Source organism: Oncorhynchus clarkii, chromosome 28, assembly GCF_045791955.1.
Source record: "Oncorhynchus clarkii lewisi isolate Uvic-CL-2024 chromosome 28, UVic_Ocla_1.0, whole genome shotgun sequence".
NCBI classification, from domain to species: Eukaryota; Metazoa; Chordata; class Actinopteri; order Salmoniformes; family Salmonidae; genus Oncorhynchus; species Oncorhynchus clarkii.
Genome location: NC_092174.1, coordinates 26,337,824 through 26,357,735, shown reverse-complemented (window position 1 = coordinate 26,357,735; position 19,912 = coordinate 26,337,824). Strand labels below are relative to the sequence as shown.

General features: G+C 41.7%; 1 protein-coding gene across 1 annotated transcript in view; it reads left to right on the top strand.

Annotated features, from left to right (window-relative positions):
- Positions 1-19,579, top strand: part of LOC139387447 (cadherin-2-like) — a 111,529-nt gene extending 91,950 nt beyond the window's left edge. Inside the window, exons 15-16 of the mRNA XM_071133630.1 lie at positions 12,188-12,352; positions 18,032-19,579. Of these exons, the coding sequence (XP_070989731.1) occupies positions 12,188-12,352; positions 18,032-18,238 (372 nt within the window). The 3' untranslated portion in view covers positions 18,239-19,579. The remainder of the gene's footprint in view (positions 1-12,187; positions 12,353-18,031) is intronic.
- The last annotated feature ends 333 nt before the right edge of the window (positions 19,580-19,912 follow it).

The following is a 19,912-nucleotide window of genomic DNA, read 5'->3' as shown; positions in this document are numbered from 1 at the left end:
GGCGGTACTGAAAGAGTATAATCTGAGACGACATTATGAAACGAAACACGCGGACACACACGCGGACGCAACTGTCAAGGCCAGTTTTATTTTGGCAGAAGAGATCGCTAAATCAGCCCGGCCATTTACGGAGGGGGATTTCATCAAAAACTGCATGATTAAAGTTTGTGACGAAGTTTGCCCAGAAAAAAGGCAACTCTTTTTAAATGTGAGTCTGAGCAGAAACACCATTGCCGAGAGAGTAGACCAGTTGTCCATCAATCTAAAAGAGCAGCTTGTGAAAAAGGGAAAAGATTTTATTGCATATTCCTTGGCTGTGGATGAGAGCACCGACATTTCTGACATTGCCCAGTTGTCAATTTTCATCCGCGGAGTGGACTCCAACCTAAGCGTGACAGAGGAGTTTTTGGCTTTACGTCCTATGCATGGCACAACTACGGGGCATGATTTGTATGAAGAGGTGTCAAGATGTGTAAATGAGATGGAGCTGCCTTGGGAAAAACTTGTGGGTTTGACAACCGACGGAGCACCTGCGATGTGTGGACACAGGAGCGGACTGGTGGCGAAGATACGGGAAAAGATGCAAGAGGAAAACGCGACAGGTGAGCTGACAGCTTATCATTGTATCATACACCAGGAAGCGTTGTGCGGTAAAGCCTTGAAAATGGAGCATGTAATGAGCATCATCACGCGCACAGTTAACTTTATCAGAGCCAAAGGTTTGAATCACCGCCAGTTCAAGGCATTTCTGACGGAGTTAGAAACGGAGCATGGTGATTTGCCTTATCACACAGAGGTGCGATGGCTAAGCCAGGGAAAGGTGCTTCAAAGATGTTTCGAGCTTCGTGAGGAGATTTGTCTGTTCTTGGACAGCAAAGGGAAAGACACAACACAACTCCGAGACGAAATGTTTCTGTGTGAAATGGCTTTTCTGTGTGACATTACGAGTCATCTGAATGCAATAAACTTGCAGCTGCAGGGTCGGGATCGTGTCATCTCTGATATGTACAGTACAGTGAAGGCATTTAAAACCAAACTGACTCTGTGGGAGACGCAGATGCGGAAAGAAAATTTGAGCCACTTTCCCAGCTGCCAGACCATGAAAGAGAAGCTCTCTACCAGTGCGTTCCCGAGCACACAGTTGGCTGATAAAATAGGTATGCTTGCCGCTGACTTTCGACGCCGATTTGCTGACTTTGAAGCACAAAAAAGCAGGTTGGAACTGCTCGGTAACCCATTTGCTGTTGACGTGGAAAGCTCACCACCAAACCTCCAAATGGAGTTGATTGACCTCCAATGCAATGATGCACTGAGGGCAAAATATGCGGCAGTGGGTGCTGCGGAGTTCGCCCGTTTCCTCCCCGGCACAATGCCCCAGCTGCGCATCCAGGCTGCTCAAACGTTGTCTATGTTTGGCAGCACATACCTGTGTGAACAACTGTTTTCTTTGATGAACCTGAACAAAACATCACACAGAAGTCGACTTACTGCTGAACACCTCCACTCAATTCTGAGGATTTCTTCAGCTCAGAGCCTTACCCCGAACATTGATGAACTTGTGGAAAAGATGGGACACCACCAAGTATCACCCTCAACCTCAAACAAGTGAACATTACTGTGCAATCACATATTTAGAGTTTTTACTCAGTTCAAGTTTAAAAGTTAAAATTTAATATTTGTTTTCACTGCATGTTACTTCTCCTTAAACAAAGTGTTGTTTTTGATTAATAGATTTTTGCACTTTATTTTTTTGTATTTCAATCCAATTATATTTTAAAAATATTTCAGTTGAGTGGATGATAGAAAATTGCTATTATTGTTTTTTCTTTGAAGTAAATTTAGCCCACTTTTGCTAAAATAGAAAATATAGTCTACTGATGGTGCCTTGAATACCGGTTTCTTTCATTTAATGTTCATGTTATGGGGATATTTATATAAAGGAAATTTGTCTTTTGTGTCTGTTGAAAATTAAAGATTACTGACAGAGCCATAAGAAAATATTGCTTTATTTATCTGATCATATTGTAATATATTTGTTAGGTTTTCAGTAGGTTCAATTAGGTTCACTAGACTATATGCGTCATTTAAAAATTTTTCAATGAACATTCGAACAGTCCGGCCCTCGTCTTGTAGCTGATTTTTTTATTTGGCCCTCCGTCCATTTGACTTTGACACCCCTGGTGTAAAGGAAAGAATGAATGGGGCCATGTATTGTGAGATTTTGAGTGAAAACCTCTTTCCATCAGCAAGGGCATTGAAGATGAAACGTGGCTGTGTCTTTCAGCATGACAATGATCCCAAACACACCGCCCGGGCAACGAAGGAGTGGCTTCGTAAGAAGCATTTCAAGGTCCTGGAGTGGCCTAGCCAGTCTCCAGATCTCAACCCCATAGAAAATCTTTGGAGGGAGTTGAAAGTCCGTGTTGCCCAGCAACAGCCCCAAAACATCACTGCTCTAGAGGAGATCTGCATGGAAAAATGGGCCAAAATACCAGCAACAGTTTGTGAAAACCTTGTGAAGAATTACAGAAAACATTTGACCTCTGTCATTGCCAACAAAGGGTATATAACAAAGTATTGAGAAACTTTTGTTATTGACCAAATACTTATTTTCCACCATAATTTGCAAATAAATTCATTAAAAACCCTACAATGTGATTTTCTGGATTTTTTTCCTCCTTTTGTCTGTCATAGTTGAAGTGTACCTATGATGAAAATTACAGGCGTCTGTCATCTTTTTAAGTGGGAGAACATGCACAATTGGTGGCTGACTAAATACTTTTTTGCCCCACTGTATATCCAAAATGTCCATTTATTTGGCCTGTTTGATTGTAATACAACTTTAGGTATTTTTAACATAAATAATCAATAAAATTGAAGACGGGATGATCTGTGTTCAATACAGGTCACGCTCCTCTATCTAACAGTACACTTCAAGTCCCCTCGTTCAAGATGGCCGTACTTCTTCATTACACAAAGGAAAAACCTCAACCAATTTCTAAAGACTGGTGACATCCAGTGGAAGCGGTAGGAGCTGCAAGAAGATCCCTTAGAAATCTGGATTCCCAATTAAAACCCATTGAAAATAGATCGAGCATTTCATCAAGACGTTAAAATACTGTCACCAAGAAGTTAAAGAAGAAATGGAGAGGGAGAGAGGGACAGAGACACTAACATTGCCACGTTCAGAAACTACCATATATATTTTGTACACGAACCGCGGCCCGGTTCTGTTGTGCATGTGCGTTTATGCATGCACAAGCGCACATGCCAAGGGCAAGGAAACCAAGTATCCTGGTAGGCTGCAACCTGGGCAGAGTGAGTCTGACTTCATCAGATAATTTCCATGTCATTGACCGTGTGTCAGTAAGAATCGATGCCGACCTCAAACCATATGCCAAGGAGACCTTTAGTGGTTTTACTACAAGTTAATGTTTCTTATACCATTTTAGTGACGATATGTATGAAGGAGTCTATTTCATAGCTATGTTATCCACGGATGAGCTAACCTCACGATGGAACCGGGCCGTCCCAGTTTGGCAAAACCTGCTCTAGGGTATCCGGGATGATGCTATTGACGTGGGCCATGACCAGTCTTTCAAAGCACTTCATGGCTACCAATGTGAGTGCTACGGGGCGGTAATCATTTAGGCAGGTTACCTACGCTTTCTTGGGCACAGGGACTATGGTGGTCTGTTTGAAACATGTAGGCATTAAATCCCGCCAGAGGTTGAGAATGTCAGTGAAGACACTTGCCAGTTGGTCCGTGCATGCTTTGAGTACACGTCCTGGTAATCTGTCTCGCCCTGAGGCTTTGTGAATGTTGACCTGTTTAAAGGTCTTGCTTACATCGGCTACTGATACTTATCACGCAGTCGTCCGGAACAGCTGGTGCTCTCATACATACATGCCTCAGTGTTGCTTGCCTCGAAGCGAGCATAAAAGGCTTTTAACTCGTCTGGTAGGCTTGCTTCACTGGGCAGCTCGTGGCTGCGTTTCAAGTGTCAGAGCTGGTGTTTTAGGATTCAATCTTATTCCTGTATTGACGCTTTGCCTGTATGATGGTTTGTCGGAGGGCATTGCGGGATTTCTTATAAGCGTACGGATTAGTGTCCTGGTCCCTGAAAGCGGCAGCGCTAGCCTTTAGCTCAATGCGGATGTTGCCTGTAATCCATGTCTCCTGGATGGGATATGTACGTACGGTCACCGTGGAGATGACGTCGTCAATGCACTTATTGATGAAGCCGATGACTGATATGCCATTGGATGAATATTCCATATTCCAGTCTGTAACAGCAAAACAGCCCTGTAGAGTAGCATCCATGTCATCTTACCACTTTCGTATTGAGCGAGTCACTGGTACTCCCTGCTTCAGTTTTTGCTTGTAAGCAGGAATCAGGAGGATAGAATTATGGTCAGATTTGCAAAATGGAGGGCGGAGGAGAGCTTTGTATGCATCTCTGTGTGTGGAGTAAAGGTGGTCTAGAATTTTTTTCCCTCTGGTTGTACATGTGATATGCTGGTAGAAATGAGGTAATAACAGATTTAAGTTTGCCTGCATTAAAGTACCCGGCCACTAGGAGCGCCGCTTCTGGATGAGCATTTTCTTGTTTTCTTATGGCCTTATACAGCTGGTTGTGTGCGGTCTTAATTAATGCCAGAATCGGTTTGTGGTGGTAAATAGACATCTGCGAATAACATAGATGAGAACTCTCTTGGTAGGTAGTATGGACTGCAGCTTATCATAAGGCACTCTACCTCAGGCAAGCAATACCTCTAGGCTTCTTTAATATTAGACACTGTGCACCTACTGTTATTTACAAATAGACACACAACCCCACCCTTCGTCTTACCAGACATAGCTTCTCTGTCCTGCCGTTGCATGGAAAATCCCGCCATCTCTATATTATCCGTGTCGTTGTTCAGCCACGACAAGGTGAAAAATAAGATATTACACTTTTTAATGTCCCGTTGGTAGGATAATCTAGATCATCCATTTTATTTTCCAATGATTGCGCGTTGGCCAATAGAATGGATGCAGTGGGGGTTTACTCACTCGCCTACGAATTCTCAAAAGGCAGCCCGACCTCCGTTACCCTTTTTCTCAATTTTGTTTTCACGCAAATGATGGGGATTTGGGCCCGTTCCCGAGAAAGCAGTATACCATTCACGTCGGACTCAATAAAGAAAAAATCTTCTTCCAGTTCGAGGTGAGTAATCGCTGTTCTGATGTCCAGAAGTTATTTTCAGACATAAGAGATGGTAGTAGCAACATTATGTACAAAATAAGTTTAAAAAAACTAATAAAATAGCACAGTTGGTTAGGAGCACGTAAAACAGCAGCCATCCCCTCCGGCACCATTCGGTGAGAGATGATGCACAAAAACGGTATCTACCACAAAATCACGACACTAATAACCACCGTGGTCAAAATAACTATAAAGAACGTCGCCAGTGAGATGATTACCGCTACAATCAACCCACACAAAGTGTCAGGGCACAAGGGTACCAAAGCATTCAATGATGCTAAAAACATAAACCAATACTCTCTAAAAGTTCTGCTAAGAGAAGTACAGAAGCGCCCAAAAAATTGAGAAGGAGGAAAAAGATAAGTTGCCATGACTAGGCATAGAATTTGCGGAGAACAGGTCCGCCGGAATTAACACCATTAGCGAGGATGTAAACAATTCAATAACTCCCAATATCACTCGAAACCCAATCCAGTGCACGCTTGATCCAGAAACAAGCCCACAGGCTTTGACAATAGACTTCGATACAAATGTTGTAACACACAAGGTAAACAACATTGCAATAGCCAATTCCACTCAAACTCCGATAAGTCTATCTGTTTTCACCATGAACACAAATGGCACATCACGCCGTTGCGAACATTCACTCCACTTTGTAGGGAATATAACTACAGAACGCAACTCTGAAAGTCGCTACCTGGAAACCGTCCTGGAGGTCTGCTTAACCTGTGATGCGCTAATTAATTCGGGCTCGACAATATCGCTCATCTCTCAAACATAGTTCAATGATCTCAAAAGGACTGTGAACCCAGCTAAACATTGATTAAAAAGGGTAAGATGCGGAACTAAACTTTGAGGTTTAACTCAACTTCCTCGCCTCTCACAATGTGACTCATGCTGATACTAGACTTCCAAAATGTATCGCTTTTTTACCCTGTGAATGTTACCAGCCTCGACATTGAACTCCTGCTACTTGGAGCAGACTTGATGGATCGTTTTGTCCCACTGATGGATTGGAAAAACAACCAATTGTGGTCACCGTGCTGTCTCCCCTGAACACATTGTCTTCTCCTAATGCTGGTTGCAACACAGTCACCCACAAGGAGTATCTGTCGACAGGAGCAGATATTATGAGATCTCGTCACATTAAATCAGCGGACCTGATAGACTATTCATTTCAAGATTTTGAGCCAGCAGTCTCTGTGTGTGAGCAACTTCCCTCCTCCTTGGAGTCATGCGATACTGAAGCTAAGATTAATTTCTCTTGTCCGTTAGACACTTCCTGTCTCAGGAAACAAAGCATCAACGTTCAAAGTGCAAAAATCTACATTTTCCGCTTTGAGTGGGACAGAAACCGCTTTGAGTGGGACACGTGAATGGCAAGCCATGACAGCCACTGAGCGTTTTGAAGCACAAACTTCCCCATGAGTACAGGCAGGGGCGAACAAGCCCCTCGACAGGGATAAACTTAAAATACATCTTGAAATATCACTGAGGTGTCCCACACTGGTTGTAAAAAAAGTCCAGTCCAGGACTTTCCATCTTCTCCCATTTAAAAAAAAAAACAATAATCATTCCTTGCCATGTGTAGTCTCAACTACAATGCAACTAGTAAAACGCTCTAATCATGTGTTCCAGTAGGATAACATTATGGAATAAATCGGTAGGGTAGCTAGCCTCTCTTGGGTAGGGGGCAATATTTTCACCTCCTGATGAAAAGCATTGCCCAAAGTAAACTGCCTGTTACTCAGGCCAAGAAGCTAGGATATGCATATAATTGGTAGATTTGGATAGGAAACACTCTAAAGTTTCTAAAACTGTTACAATACTGTCTGTGAGTATAACAGAACTGATATGGCAGGTGGAACCCCGATGACAAGCCATCCAGGGGAAAAAATTATTGAGGGCATTGGATTTTCCAATTGGTTTCTATGGGATACCCTTATTATTAGGAACCTGGTTGCAGTTCCTATGGTTTCCACTAGATGTCAACAGTCTTAAGAAATTGTTCAATGTTTTTCTTTTGAGAAATGAAGAAGTAGTCCTATTCATTGTAAGTGTCATTCCAGGTGGACTCTACTATTTTAGTGCACATGAACTGGAGCGAGCTTCACATGGTTCTTATCCGGTATTAGAAACAGTTTATTCCATCTTAAATTATATTGATTATTTTCGTTTTAGGGTACCTGAGGTTGGATTAGGAACGTTGTTTGAAATGTTTGGACCATGTTTACAGGTAACTTATTAGATACTTTGTAGGCATGTTGGGCGAGTTGAAACCGGTGTATTTCTGAATCAAACGCACCAAATAAATGGACATTTTTGGGACATAAAGAAGGACATTTTCGAACAAAAAGACCATTTGTGATGTTTCTAGGACATTTTGGAGTGCCAACAGAAGAAGATCTTCAAAGGTAAGGCATTAATTATTGCATTTTGTGTGGTGCCTGCAGGGTTGAAATTTGCTATTGTATCTTTGTTTACTGTTGTGCTATCATCAGATAATAGCTTCTTATGCTTTCGCTGAAAAGCCTTTTTGAAATCTGACATGTTGGCTGGATTCACAATGAGTGTAGCTTTAATTTGGTATTGTACATGTGTGATTTAATGAAAGTTTGAATTTTATAGCATTTTTTTTTATTTGGCGCTCTGCATATTTCCTGGCAATTGTCCAGGTGAGACATTTGCATCCCGCCTATCCCAGAGAGGTTAATGTCTCAGTGTCATTTGGCTTCCCGGGAACGTGGTCAAAGGTGCAGAAGTTTTTGATGATTTTGTCAAGGCGTTGGCTTGATCCTGTGGGGAATAATGGGTCGAAAGGCCAAGAGGAAAAGCCAAGCTTTGGCTTTGTTGGCGAAGATGCGCCTTATTGCGCTGTGCCGAATGGCCAAGAGGAAAAGATCGAGGGACCCCTGAGAGAGGTAAAGTCTGAAACCTTCTGCCATCTTCACTCCTTTGTGTACCGAGCTCCAGTTGTGAGCTTGGAGGTGAGTTTATCATCTCCACCTCGTGTTGAGAATCAAAGTTCTAACCATTTTAAACATGTAGCTACCGTTTCATGCTTTTTCTGGTCTTCTGTGTTAATTTCTTTATTTATATATTTTCCTCGAAAGGGACGGTTCTGGCAGGCTGGCACACTCCCTCACTTTGGGGTGGTGATTACTCACTGTGCAACGTTATGGAAAACAATAATCTCTTATAACTTTTCAAACACATTCCTATCTAAACAAAAGCACTTTCATAATTTTTTACATTTTACATGCACAACACACAGTATGGAAACTTCATCTACAGTTGAAGTCGGAAGTTTACATACACTTAGGTTGGAGTCTTTAAAACTCGTTTTTCAACCACTCCACACATTTCTTGTTAACAAACTATCGTTTTGGCAAGTCGGTTAGGACATCTACTTTGTGCATGACACAAGTAATTTTTTCCAACAATTGTTTACATCAATGTTTAAATCAATCCCAGAACAACAGCAAAGGACCTTGTGAAGATGCTGGAGGAAACAGCTACAAAGCATCTATATCCACAGTAAAACGAGTCCTATATCGACACAACCTGAAAGGCCGCTTATCAAGGAAGAAGCCACTGCTCCAAAACCGCCATAAAAAGCCAGACTACAGTTTGCAACTGCACATGGGGACAAAGATCGTACTTTTTGGAGAAATGTCCTCTGGTCTGATGAAACAAAAATAGAACTGTTTGGCCATAATGACCATCGTTATGTTTGGAGGAAAAAGGGGAGGCTTGCTAGCCGAAGAACACAATCCCAACTGTGAAGCACGGAGGTGGCAGCATCATGTTTTGGGGGTGCTTTGCTGCAGGAGAGACTGGTGCACTTCACAAAACAGATGGCATCATGAGGTAGGTAAATGATTTGGATATATTGAAGCATCATATCAAGACATCAGTCAGGAAGTTAAAGCTTGGTCGCAAATGGATCTTCCAAATGGACAATGACCCCAAGCATACTTCCAAAGTTGTGGCAAAATGGCGTAAGGACAACAAAGTCAAGGTATTGGAGTGGCCATCACAACGCCCTGATCTTAATCCTTTAGAAAATTTGTGGGCAGAACTGAAAAGGTGTGTCCAAACAAGGAGGCCTACAAACCTGACTAAGTTACACCAGTTCTGTCAGGGGGAATGGTCCAAAATTCACCCAACTTATTGTGGGAAGCTTGTGGAAGGCTACCCGAAATGTTTGACCCAAGTTAAACAATTTAATGGCAATGCTACCAAATACTAATTGAGTGTATGTAAACTTCTGACTCACTAGGAATGTGATGAAAGAAATAAAAGCTGAAATAAATTATTCTCTTTACTATTATTCTGACATTTCACATTCTTAAAATAAAGTGGTGATCCTAACTGACCTAAAACAGGGAATTTTTTACTTGGAATAAATGTCAGGAATTGTGAAAAACTGAGTTTAAATGTATTTGGTTATGGTATGTAAACTTACGACTTCAACTGTATGTAGTTTGTATACTTTCGGAGTTACAGTATTACCTTTATAACATTTTTAATGACCTCACAAAATAACAAACATGACATTAGTGTTATATAGATCGCCTCTGACTTTTCCCCACATTCTACGTTCAAATTATTGTTCCAGTATTCGCTTTTGATCGTGTTTGAGTTTCAGCGGGAAAAGGTCTGTTGAGACTAAGCACATTGCTTTGGTGAATTTTGAGAGCACAGGCCTGGATCTTCTCACTTGATTTACAACAGGGCATGAGTGTCAATCCCGACTAGTTCTATCCTATCCCCTCTATGGGTGAAAGGGGATCTGATTGAAGTTTGTAATTGCAAACCTGATCTGACCTATTTGGATTCTCGAGTTCAGTCATGAAACTGTTTTAGTCACCATTGGCCTGATGTTGAAATCCCAGAGCAGATTCCTTTCTCTCCGGCAACTGAGTTAGGAAGGACACCTGTATCTTTGTAGTGACTGGGTGTATTGATACGCCATCCAAAGTGTAATAACTTTTATTTTTGACCCATCTACCAATAGGTTATCTTCTTTGCGAGGCATTGGAAAATCTTTCTGGTCTTTGTGGTTGAATCTGTGCTTGAAATTCACTGCTTGACTGAGGGACCTTACAGATAATTGTATATGTGGAGCACAGAGATAATGTAGTCATTCAAAAATTAAGTTAAACACTATTATTTCACACAGAGTGAGTCCATGCAACTTATTAAGTGACTTGTGTGGTGGAAATTCTAACCAAGTGAGAGAGACTTTGTTATTTGTTCAAACAATCATACTTTAATATTGATTAATTATTGCAATAATGGAGCTGGTCAATGACCACCCGTAGTTGACCGTTGAGAGCCCAGTGAGCAGAACTGTGCCGCTGCATTTTATAGTTAAGACACATCCTCCTGAATATGTGATAAACAACAGATGTCTGGAATGGGTGAAAAGGTTAGGATTTGTATAAAATAAATGAATAATTCACATCAGATAGTATCTGCTGTGAAGACTTTTCTCATTGTATAGAAACTAGGGTTTGGCCTCCAAGACGAGGTTCTTCTCATCAGCTATCCATACCAGAGCCTTCTCTTCCCTGCTACCTCATAGTATACAATCACCAACTCATTCTATAGAATGCAGGCTGTAAGTTTTATTACCAAGCTATCATAAATCCATTGCCACCCCAACTCAGTCCACACAGACACAGATGAGAGAGTAATGAGAAACCTTATTCGATGCAATAACAGTATTATAACATAATTTTCTACCATACTTGTTAAGCAAATATTTACTCTTGAACTTATTTAGGTTTGCCATAACAAAGGGATTTAATACTTATTAACTCAAGACATTTTAGCTTTTCATTTTTTATTAATTTGTAATTTGACATTATGGGGTATTGTGTGTAGGCCAGTAAACAAATCTAAATTGAATCCATTTTAAATCCAGGCTGTAACACAACAAAATGTTGAAAAAGTCAAGGGGCGTGAATACTTTCTGAAGGCACTGTATGTGTTTATATGGTCCATCTTTAATCATGCAAATGTTCGCATGTGTGTGCGTTCGTGTGTGTGTGTTTGTTTGCGTGTGTGTGTGTGTATATGTGTGTGTGCGTGCGAGCGAGCGAGCGTGTAAATGTGCATAGTTATATGTGCAAGTAAGCAGGGACAATTTTGAAGGGGGATATTAGAGATGGATGGATTACTGAAAATCTGCTGAGGGACAATCCATCATACACGCTTATTAAACACAGCTATTTTTCCATGGCATTCTCTCCATCATATCTTCTCTGATAGCATATCAGTCCAGCTCCTCACTGCTGTCTTCTCATCTACATCACAACTCTCCCTCTCTCTCTCGCTTTCTCTCTCGACACTGCACAAACCAAACAAGCCAGTCAGGTTGCCTTGGCAATGTTAATAGGATAATTAATGGCTTATGCATATCCGCTATTCCGTGCCTAGGGCTGATTACAGCAGAACAGTTTCCTGCGCACCCTTCCAGAAGAACACCTCTCTATTGACACTGGTTTGTCGACTGATGCTCTGTTTCTTAGCCTTGACCCTGACGCTGGATCTTGTTAAAAACAGCTAACGGTCTAAGTGATGTTTACAAACAATCTAAAGTCCACCCATTGATAGGTTTATTTTGCTCTAATGTTACAAGGTCGCTCATGATAATGGCTGGAATGGAGTAAATGGAATGGCATAAAACACATATAAACCATGTGTTTGATGTATTTGATACCATTCCACTGATTCCACTCCAGCCATTACCATGAGCCTGTCCTCCCCAATTAAGGTGCCACCAACCTCTTGTGGTGTGTATGGATCCCAGTCTGGATCCGGTTGGGGGGGTTCTGCCCATGCCAAGCTCCTCTCCCCAGCTCTGTGAGGATATACACTTATCTCTGGCTCCTTGCTGACTCCCATCTGCCTCTCCCCCTCCCCTCCAGGATTACGACTTGAGCCAGCTCCAGCAGCCCGACACGATAGAGCCTGATGCCATCAAACCCGTGGGGATACGGCGTATGGACGAGAGGCCGCTGCACCCCGAGCCCCAGTACCCTATAAGGTCAGCAGCCCCACACCCAGGGGACATCGGAGACTTCATCAACGAGGTAAAAAAAAACAACATCTAGAGTAATGCAACGTTGAGAGGAAATTGCCTCCCTCTCAAAGTCCATTGTCAATGGCAAGATCAGAAGGATTTAGAGAAGGGTTTCATTCAATTGTCAATTTAGTGAAATGAAGCGAACGCTTCGAAATAAAATAAAACAGAGGTAGATGGTGCTGGCTTCAGTTTTGAATTTCATTGAGGTTAAATTAGCAAGCTCTTTCCCTGTACTCATGGAAGTATTGATTGAAACAAAAGCAGACACATGCCTTCATTTTGCTGGACCGAGGAAGAGTAGCTGCTTCCTTGGCAGCAGCTAATGGGGATCCAAAATACATACAAATACAAAAATGAAAGGTTAATGATTTTCATTAATAAACTTTCCCTTTTGAATTTAAAAATACATGAATATAGCTAGGTTTCGATCTAATTGGCAATAGATTTTCATGCAAATATTCTAAAATCCGCATAAAAACAACTTGCATTCTCCCACCAGAGATGCGTTCCCATCAAATTGACTTGTTGCAGATAAATGGCTGTGCGTGATGACATAGTGCACGTCAAAATGCCTTTTCTGGTCAAGTTCATATGTACCGAATAAAAAATACAAGGGAAATGGGTTTCCATTGCATTTTAACTCTGCGGATGGTTTTCTCACAAAAAAATGTTGCATTATATAGTGTGCCCACTCTGGTATTGGCACGTGCGCTCTAGCCAACTGGGTCCGAGTGCAGATAGAGTCCATGTATAGCCTACATGATGAGATATTTGTATTTGGAAAACTTCAGCCAAGCATCGATTATCATGTCACCCGAATAGACCCTCAATTTTTATTTGAAAGGAGCATCAAGCTCATCATGTTGCACTTTCACCACCCTGTGAACTTCATCATAACTTATTTAATCTGTAGCCTAATAAACTGCATGGTTTTCCAATAAGTCATAGTGGGAGGACCACATAACATGACCAATATTTGCGTATAAAAAAAGTGTCCACCGACATTTCTCGCAATAATTAATTTTACCGACACAAAATGATCCCACCTTGTTTAGCATTGTTTTGTTGACATTTGGAAAGGCCTGTCATTACATTTTTTTTTTTATCCTTAATGTACTTTAAGTGCATAAAAAGCTTGATGGAAACCTCATCTTTTCTTTTCATTGATAAAACTTCACTATTTATATGTGTCCAATTTAAATGAGCTAAATCCACACATGTTATTATGAGTATTCAAAGAGTTCACTTGTAGATCATTTTATTTTTCACTTAGCCATGTAGCATGGGATGGAGTTAGCTTTTGACTTCGCTCTGTAGATATCTAGTTTGATGAGAAAGAGAAGCACATTGGCTTTCCATTGAGGCACCCTGTTCTGTTCGACATGGCCTCGCTTGCCTCAGGCCACCATTGAGTCCAGCTGGGGAATTTATAATGAAAAAGACAGTCATGTATTCTTCACCAGCTCCAACAGACAATACTTTCACAGTATTACAAAGTGAGTTCTCTCCCAGTTTTTGGCCTATTCCCATGTTTTTAGATTAGAACTTGCCCTTTCAGCTCAACTTCCCCTACTCACGCTATATCTCTCCCATTCCCCCTCCTTCGCTCTCTCGCTCTCTCAGAAAAGTCCTGAATACACTTAATGCTCCTGTCAGCTCAATTTATATAGAGTGAGTTTGAGTGTTTTGCCCAGTGAGCAAAAAAAAGTTGCAAAACTGAGAAACTTGTTGGAGCAGAGAAACGTCTGCTGTTTAATGTATTCTTTCTATACAAGGACAGGAAGATGTTGTGGGTCGGAGCATCCTGACCAAGACATCCACATTACAGGCAGTACATGTCAGCCTGTTTCCCATAACACACACACAAAGGCGGTCATGGCTGATTCTATCCACTACACCCTGCTGGCAGCTAGTTTATGCCTTGTCGTCATTGGGGTTGGAATCTGACCTGACTGCCCAGGGAGAGGGGTTGGAGGGGGGTGAGGGTGGGGTTACGGGTCTGGGCTCAAACTCTGGAGTGTGCACACAACCCCATGCCTACAGAGCCTTTGGCAGTTAATTCAAAAAGGTGGAGTTAAAATTGAAGCATAGGTCTCAAATCCTCCTAAGAATTTATTCTCTCGGAGTGGCCAACAATAGTCTATTATTCAGCTTTTAGTCTGTTCCTGCTCAGGGAGGTAATGTCTGGGAAATTAGCCTCACCATACACATAAGCTTTTGTTGGCAACAGGTGCTGGACGAAAAGTTCACACAGTTTTAGATTTAAGATTTAGATGTTATCGGGGGGGAAAGTTTTTCCATTCAACATTTCAACTGGTGAAATGAACAGAGAAACTTGCTACTGCAAATTTTTTTATTTATCCTTTATTTAACCAGGTAGGCTAGTTGACAACAAGTTCTCATTTACAACTGCGACCTGGCCAAGATAAAGCAAAGCAATGCAACAAGAACAACAACACATGGTTGGTTACACATGGAATAAACAAAGATAAAGTCAATAATACAATAGAAAAAGTATATATCCAGTGTGTGCAAATGAGGTAGGATAAGGGAGGTAATGCAATAAATAGGCCATAGTGGCGAAATAATTACAATATAGCAATTAAACAAAGGAGTGATAGATGTGCAGAAGATGAGTGTGCAAGTAGAGATACTGGGGTGCAATGGAGCAAAATAAATCAAATAAATAACAGTATGGGGATGAGGATGAGGTAGTTGGATGGGCTATTTACAGATGGTCTATGTACAGGTGCAGTAATCTGTGAGCTGCTCTGACAGCTGGTGCTTAAAGCTAGTGAGGGAGATATGAGTCTCCAGCTTCAGTGATTTTTGCAGTTCGTTCCAGTCATTGGCAGCAGAGAACTGGAAGCAAAGGTGGCCGAAGGAGGAATCGGCTTTGGGAGTGACCAGTGAAATATACCTGCTGGAGCCTATGCTATGGGTGGCTGCTGCTATGGTAACCAGTGAGCTGAGATAAGGTGGGGCTTTACCTAGCAAAGACTTATAGATGACCTGGAGCCAGTGGGTTTGGCGACGAATATGAAGCGAGGACCGGCAAACGAGAGCATACAGGTCGCAGTGGTGGGTAGTATATGGGGCTTTGGTGACAAAATGAATGGCACTGTGATAGACTGCATCCAATTTGCTGAGTAGAGTGTTGGAGGCTATTTTGTAAATGACATCGCCAAAGTCAAGAATTGGTAGGATGGTCAGTTTTACAAGGGTATGTTTGGCAGCATGAGTGAAGGATGCTTTATTTGCGAAATAGGAAGCTGATTCTAGATTTAATTTTGGATTGGAGATGCTTAATGTAAGTCTGGAAGGAGAGTTTACAGTCTAACCAGACACCTAGGTATTTGTAGTTGTCCACATATTCTAAGTCAGAACCGTCAAGAGTAGTGATGCTGGACGGGTGGGCAGGGATCAGTTGAACAGCATGCATTTAGTTTTACTTGCATTTAAGAGCAGTTGGAGGCCATGGAAGGAGAGTTGTTTGCCATTGAAGCTCATCTGGAGGTTGGTTAACATAATGTCAAAAGAAGGGCCAGAAGTATACAGAATGGTGTCGTCTGCGTAGTGGTAGATCAGAGAATCACCAGCAGCAAGAGCGACATCATTGATGTATACAGAGAAAAGAGTGGCCCGAGACTGCCAGAGGTCCGGACAACAGGCCCTCCGATTTGACACACTGAACTGTGTCTGAGAAGTAGTTGGTGAACCAGGCGAAGCAGGCATTCTCTGAAATCTCTGAATAGGATGTTATTCAATTCAATCAGAGACCTGTATTGTGAGCAGTGGAACAGAAGACAAAGTCAGGGTAGACAAGGAAAGACAGGACAGCACAATGTTTTCTTAAAATGGACTATTGTCTCTCTCACACAGTGGATGATTCAATCTTAGTGGAATTAGGAGGATGAAGCTTTGTGATTGGCTTACTTTGTCACACTGCCAGTGGGGTGGTGGTTATGCCGGATGGGGCTCTATCCACCGGACCAGTGATGGCAGTAATTGTAATGAACGATCTCTCTGTCATATTTCCCACCAAATGATCAGCGCCACAGCCCTGAGCAAACATTTAGTGAAGGCTAACAAGTGGAAAATAATCACTAAGCGTCGAGGCACTTTGTTTCAATCTATCCTTTATTTGAGAGAGCGAGAGACAGAGAGTGAGAGAGACCAAGAGACAGAGAGCGCGAGAGACAGAGAGCGAGAGAGACCGAGAGACAGAGAGCATGAGAGAAAGTGGTAGTGGTGTTGTAACAACAAAATGAAAGAGCTCCAATACATATCTGACATGTTTCTAATGAGCCTAGGGGCTTGGTCGTGACTCTGTGTTGTGCTTGGTTTCTTTTAATTCGGTTATTATTTGTTAGATTTTAGTGGCAGTGATAAGAGATCGGATTCAGGCCTGAACCCAATGCAGTTCATGGCCAGAGCACATCTCCAATGATAGATAAGCAATATATTGTCACATTCTGACCTTTATTTCTTTTGTTTTGTCTTTATTTAGTATGGTCAGGGCGTGAGTTGGGGTGGGCAGTCTATGTGTGCTTTTCTATGTTGGGGTTTTGAGTTCAGCCTAGTATGGTTCTCAATCAGAGGCAGGTGTCGTTAGTTGTCTCTGATTGAGAATCATACTTAGGTAGCCTGGGTTTCACTTTTGAGTTGGGGGGTGTTTGTTTTCCGTGTGTGTGTTTGTTGCCACACGGTACTCATTCGGTTTTCGTTCATGTTCACGTTTATTGTTTTATATTTCATAGTGTTCAGTTGATATCTTATAATAAACGTTATGGACACTTACCACGCTGCGCATTGGTCCTCCGATCCTTCTCGCTTCTCCTCCTCAGAAGAGGAGGAGGAATGCAGTTACATACATCCAGGAATGGGCTATGAAAACAATAGCAACCCATAAGGACATCTCACGCGGCAATGAGAGTTTCTGGGAATGTTAAGTACAGTCTTCAAATTGGAAACCCCCCCAATCCCAACCTACCTTCTGGAACACACGCACTGGAACAAATACATATACTGTACACACACACACGCGCGCACACACACACACACACACACACACACACACACACACACACACTGCTCTGCACTTCTTCACCGTTCCCCAGTCCTCATTCATAGTTTTAGGGCAAAACTTAAACACATGAAATGGAGGGGGTATGTAGTACTACATCATGGTCCAGAATGTGGTGGCGAAAGCTACCATATTGTCAGTGCCACAACAGTGATCTCCTCCTCTCAGCGCTACAAGCCCCTCAGGCAGCGCCTGTGGAGAGGGGAGTGAAGGAGGGTTGAGGATGGAGGGCCAGCTCATCAGTGGCAGCCTTCCAGTGAGCTGAGGCATTTGGTCATGCTCAATCTCAGCATTTGATCAAGTTCTAGATAATCCTGAATACCAGAAACATCAGGGAGAATCACAGCCAAAATGCTGTGCTGCAGACGGACAGTTAGAGCCGGACCTGATTGTCTGATCATGTAGAAGGGAGGAAAACAAAGATAATGTGTCTAATATTAGCCTGTGTAGGTGGAAGTGGGGGATAAGAACATGTCTGTGAATGTGAATGGCATCTTGTAGCTGTAGTCAGACAGGGACTGGGTCTGTCGTGGTGGACTGGATTGCCTTAAACTCCTCACTCATTTTACCGTGTTTTTTTATTTCCTCCTGTCCATCCAGGGACTAAAGGCAGCAGACAACGACCCCACAGCCCCGCCCTACGACTCCCTGCTGGTGTTTGACTACGAGGGCAGTGGTTCCACAGCTGGCTCCCTAAGCTCCCTCAACTCCTCCAGCAGCGGAGGGGACCAGGACTACGATTACCTCAACGACTGGGGCCCTCGCTTCAGAAAACTGGCAGACATGTACGGAGGGAGCGATGACTAGGAGACAAGACCTACAAAAAAACAAGTTGACAAAGAATGGTGAACCCAGGAAAGTAGAAAATATATTTTGTTTTCCTCTCGATGGACGTGGACAGGTTCTGATTACCGATATTCCCCTGACCGAGTGGTGACAGGAACAATGACAGAAAAGTACAAAAAATTACAGCATAATTTCAAAATATTTTCAAAAACAACCAATCTAGGCTTATTGTTGTAGTCTACGCATACATATGCTTGTTGAAGGCTTAGGCATACGCTGAAATGTGGTCCATGGTTTTGGAGAAGGGGAGGGAACATTGGTGAACTGTCACTGTTTGGATCGTTGATATTGAGAGCGCTCAGTTACACTTGAATTTCACAGTACAGAAGCACTGGGATATAATGTGCCTTTTTGTACATTTTTTGGGGATCTGAATGATTAGTTTTATGTTCAAGGCTTTAATGGTACTGACTTTTGGAGTGATTTCAAAACATTAAGTATGTTAAACTATGGTATGCTTCTACATGCTTTTTTGGTTACACAATACTGCTGTTTGTTGGACAATGATTATTTAAGTGATTACCAAGAGGAAGAGATGATGAAGGATCCTTTGTTAACCTGGATGGGGAGAAACAACTGAGAACAGCACTGTACAGTATGCTAGAATTTTGGACTTTTTTCACTAAAACATATAACTTATGCAGCTGGTTGCAAATAAAGGGAGTCATAAATGATACTTTTGTAGCGGAATACGTTTTTTTCTTTTTTCTGAAGTGGTGTAGTACTTTACAAAAACAGCAACTGTTTATTTTCTTCTAATCCATGTACACTTCATTTGCCTTGGTCATCATCTGGTACTTTCAACTTTTTCTTTACTGTAAAGAAAATGTGTACATAATGTTTTTTTTCTTTTTTTCTTTTGATGTAGTCTATGAAGCAGTGCAAAAAGTTCTGAACTTGTAAATGTATAATTTGGACTACAAATTAAAGGTTTTGCATGTTTTTATCTTTTCACGATAACAAAAATTATGAAAAAATGTTATTTACAAAGCAAAAAAATTAAAACCAGGTGACATTACATGTGTAGAAGATAAGTTAAGAAAGTATTTTGTAAAAAATGAAGAAACAACGGAACAAAAAAAAAGAAAAAATTGCTATCTTGTCAGCACAACTGTTTGAATTTGTACCAAAAAAAGGGTGTGGGTGGGGTGTTGTGGTACCCACCGTTGGCACTAATTACTGAATCAGCTTTAAGACTGGGAAAGGTTTTTGTCTGAAGCTTTGTGGATAATCGTATGTACTGGAATACAAATGATACATCTGACCCCAACAATCCGAATAAAATGCTAATTTTGAAGCTAACGATTGTCTCTTTATTTCTTGATTCCTCAAACTCAGCATAGTTTCTTATGAATAACAACCACTTTTACAAGAAAAGTAGCTATTGACCAACATTTGATTGTATCTTGTTCTACCAAGAGGAGGAATATGTATTTCATGCTTAATTTATTTTCAGTTTGTTGTAAATGTTCGTTTACAGTAAATACGAGTAGAGATGCATGAGTGTACTTCAGTTTTCTGGTCAATATTCAAAGGGCATTAAACAGATATTCAGAATATCTCATGTCCTCCTCACCAAGGTCAAAAGGTCATCAAGCACATATCGATCAGCTACAGCCAGCTGTTATCTGCCTG